The sequence below is a fragment of the Nematolebias whitei genome, chromosome 2 (genome assembly GCF_014905685.2).
Source record: "Nematolebias whitei isolate Nwh7 chromosome 2, NemWhi1, whole genome shotgun sequence".
NCBI classification, from domain to species: Eukaryota; Metazoa; Chordata; class Actinopteri; order Cyprinodontiformes; family Rivulidae; genus Nematolebias; species Nematolebias whitei.
The window spans coordinates 46,111,956-46,114,071 of record NC_056499.1 but is presented as its reverse complement, the minus strand read 5'-3'; the positions used below and the strand labels follow the sequence as shown (position 1 = coordinate 46,114,071).

At 41.0% G+C, this 2,116-nt stretch overlaps 1 protein-coding gene across 1 annotated transcript in view; it reads right to left on the bottom strand.

Annotated features, from left to right (window-relative positions):
• Positions 1-1,017: 1,017 nt before the first annotated feature.
• gch1 (GTP cyclohydrolase 1) overlaps positions 1,018-2,116 on the bottom strand; it is a 47,006-nt gene continuing 45,907 nt past the window's right edge. Inside the window, exon 6 of the mRNA XM_037697709.1 lies at positions 1,018-1,454. Coding sequence (XP_037553637.1) covers positions 1,328-1,454 — 127 coding nt within the window. The 3' untranslated portion in view covers positions 1,018-1,327. The remainder of the gene's footprint in view (positions 1,455-2,116) is intronic.

Here is a 2,116-nt window from a genome sequence, read left to right as displayed (position 1 = left end):
CACTTATTGCAAGGGGTGGGGGTGGAGGGGGGTCGGAACCAAACCCCCACAATAAACGAGGGACTACTGTACATTTATGGAAGTGTTCAGATCAACGTACAAAAACAACTTGTGTTAAACCCCTCATAGTGTGGGGGCTTCACGTTCACCGTCTTCACTTTGTTAATGACATTTAATGCCTTTTTCTTCCAAGCTAATTCTTTCTTGGCAATCTTTATTTCTTAATGGATTATTTTAGATTGGCTTATTGAGATTGAAGACACACATCAAAATAAAACATGGGACTGCAGCGACATCGTCTGTGTTTAAATACACAGCTAGCTCTGTGGTCTAAATGTGTAATTAGCTATATTTTATTACCGTGTTGGGCAGAGCTGACTGCGTTTCTTTTAACATTCTTCCAGATTGTTTTGTTATAAGACACTTTTGGAGCTGTTTCTAATTTGGGTTGTCATGTCCTCTGCTGGTGTTGGTCCACTGTGTTTTCTTAAGTCCTCAGCAGGTAAGACGCTTCTGATGGTTCAGTAGTGGCTGGACTTGAGGACTGAGACGCTTGTAGTTAATCAGCTGATCAGGGAGTGACACCAGGAGTTTACAATATTGAAACTTTTCACAGTATTCTAATTTTCAGAGACACTGAGTTTGTTTTTTTCATTATCTGTAAGCCATAATCATCAAAACGACAAGAAATAAAACTTGAAATATTTCACTCTGTGTAATAAATCAATGTAAAATATGAGTTTAATTTTCTGAAATCATTGACAAATATATTGAACTTTATCATGATATTCTAATTTTTTATGTAGATTAAACACAATTGAATTTTTCACTTTGTTTTGAAAAGGTTGTTTTGTTTAATGTTACAAAAATCTAATTTATAAGTCTGGTGTTGCACATTTGCATGTTTTTGGCACGTGGGACTTTCAAAGTATATAAATGCTGCTGTGTCGAGTGTTGAACAGAAACATTGAAATTGTAGTTTTTTTCAGGACCAGTACTCAGAGTAAACTTTCGCCTGTTATTTGAGGACAATGACTGATCCTTTAGTAGCGTTCACGCTCACATGCACCAAACGGGGGTAAAGTCTATCCTGCTGGCTAAAAGTAAACATGTCAGCTGGTGGCCTCGCTCTGCCATCACTGACGCACCGCTTCATCATGTCAACACAAACACTAAAAAAAACAACGTAATAAACACACTTTCACTGCCTTTGGTGAGAAGGAAACACACCCACACACAGACACACACACAAGGGTAGCATGGCAGCTGGTCCATGCAGGTGGAGGTAACCCCAGGCAACAGGAGGAAGAGGAGAAGCTTCATCTCCTCAGCTCCTGATGAGCGTCAGGAACTCGTCGCGGGTTTTTGGATCTTCTCTGAAGACTCCCAGCATGGTGCTGGTGACGGTTTTACTGTTCATCTTCTGGACGCCTCGCATCACCATGCACATGTGTCTGCACAGAGGAGAGGGTGGATTCAGCTGAAAAAGTTGATTTCTGGATCAGCAGGAGAAAAGTGGCAGCCACAGCTTTGTGCACAGTCAGAAACATCACGGAACAGTTGGTAAAGCTGTTCCTTCACAGTAAGAAGGTTGCCGGATCAAATCCCAGAACCTTTCTGGGTGGAGTTTTTATGTTCTATACCGTGCATGTGTGGGTTTTCTCTGGGTACTCCAGTTTCCTCCCACAGATGAAAAACATGCATGTTAGTCTGATTGGTAACTCTAAAGTGTCTCTAGGTGTGAGTGCTTGTTTGTCTCTACGTGTCCCTGTGATGGACTGGAGACCTGTCCAATGTGTCCCCCGCCTCTCGTGCAGTGACTGCTGGATATGGACACCAGCCACTCGGAAAGAAAGAACCGAGTAAAAGATAATGGATGGATGAACTCATTTATTTACCAAATCTTTGTTGATGCTGAGACTGTGCAGGAAATTGAGACCATTGGTTTAAAAAGTGCTGGGACCTTAACACTTTACAGCTTTTTATTTTCTGTAAACACTTTCAAAAGGTCCATCCTTACTGTAACTTAATGCATGAACAAACTGTTGCAGGTTTACACAAAGTTTGTTTTCTCAGTCATCCAGGTATATAACAACAAAAAAGGTTGAATCATGTC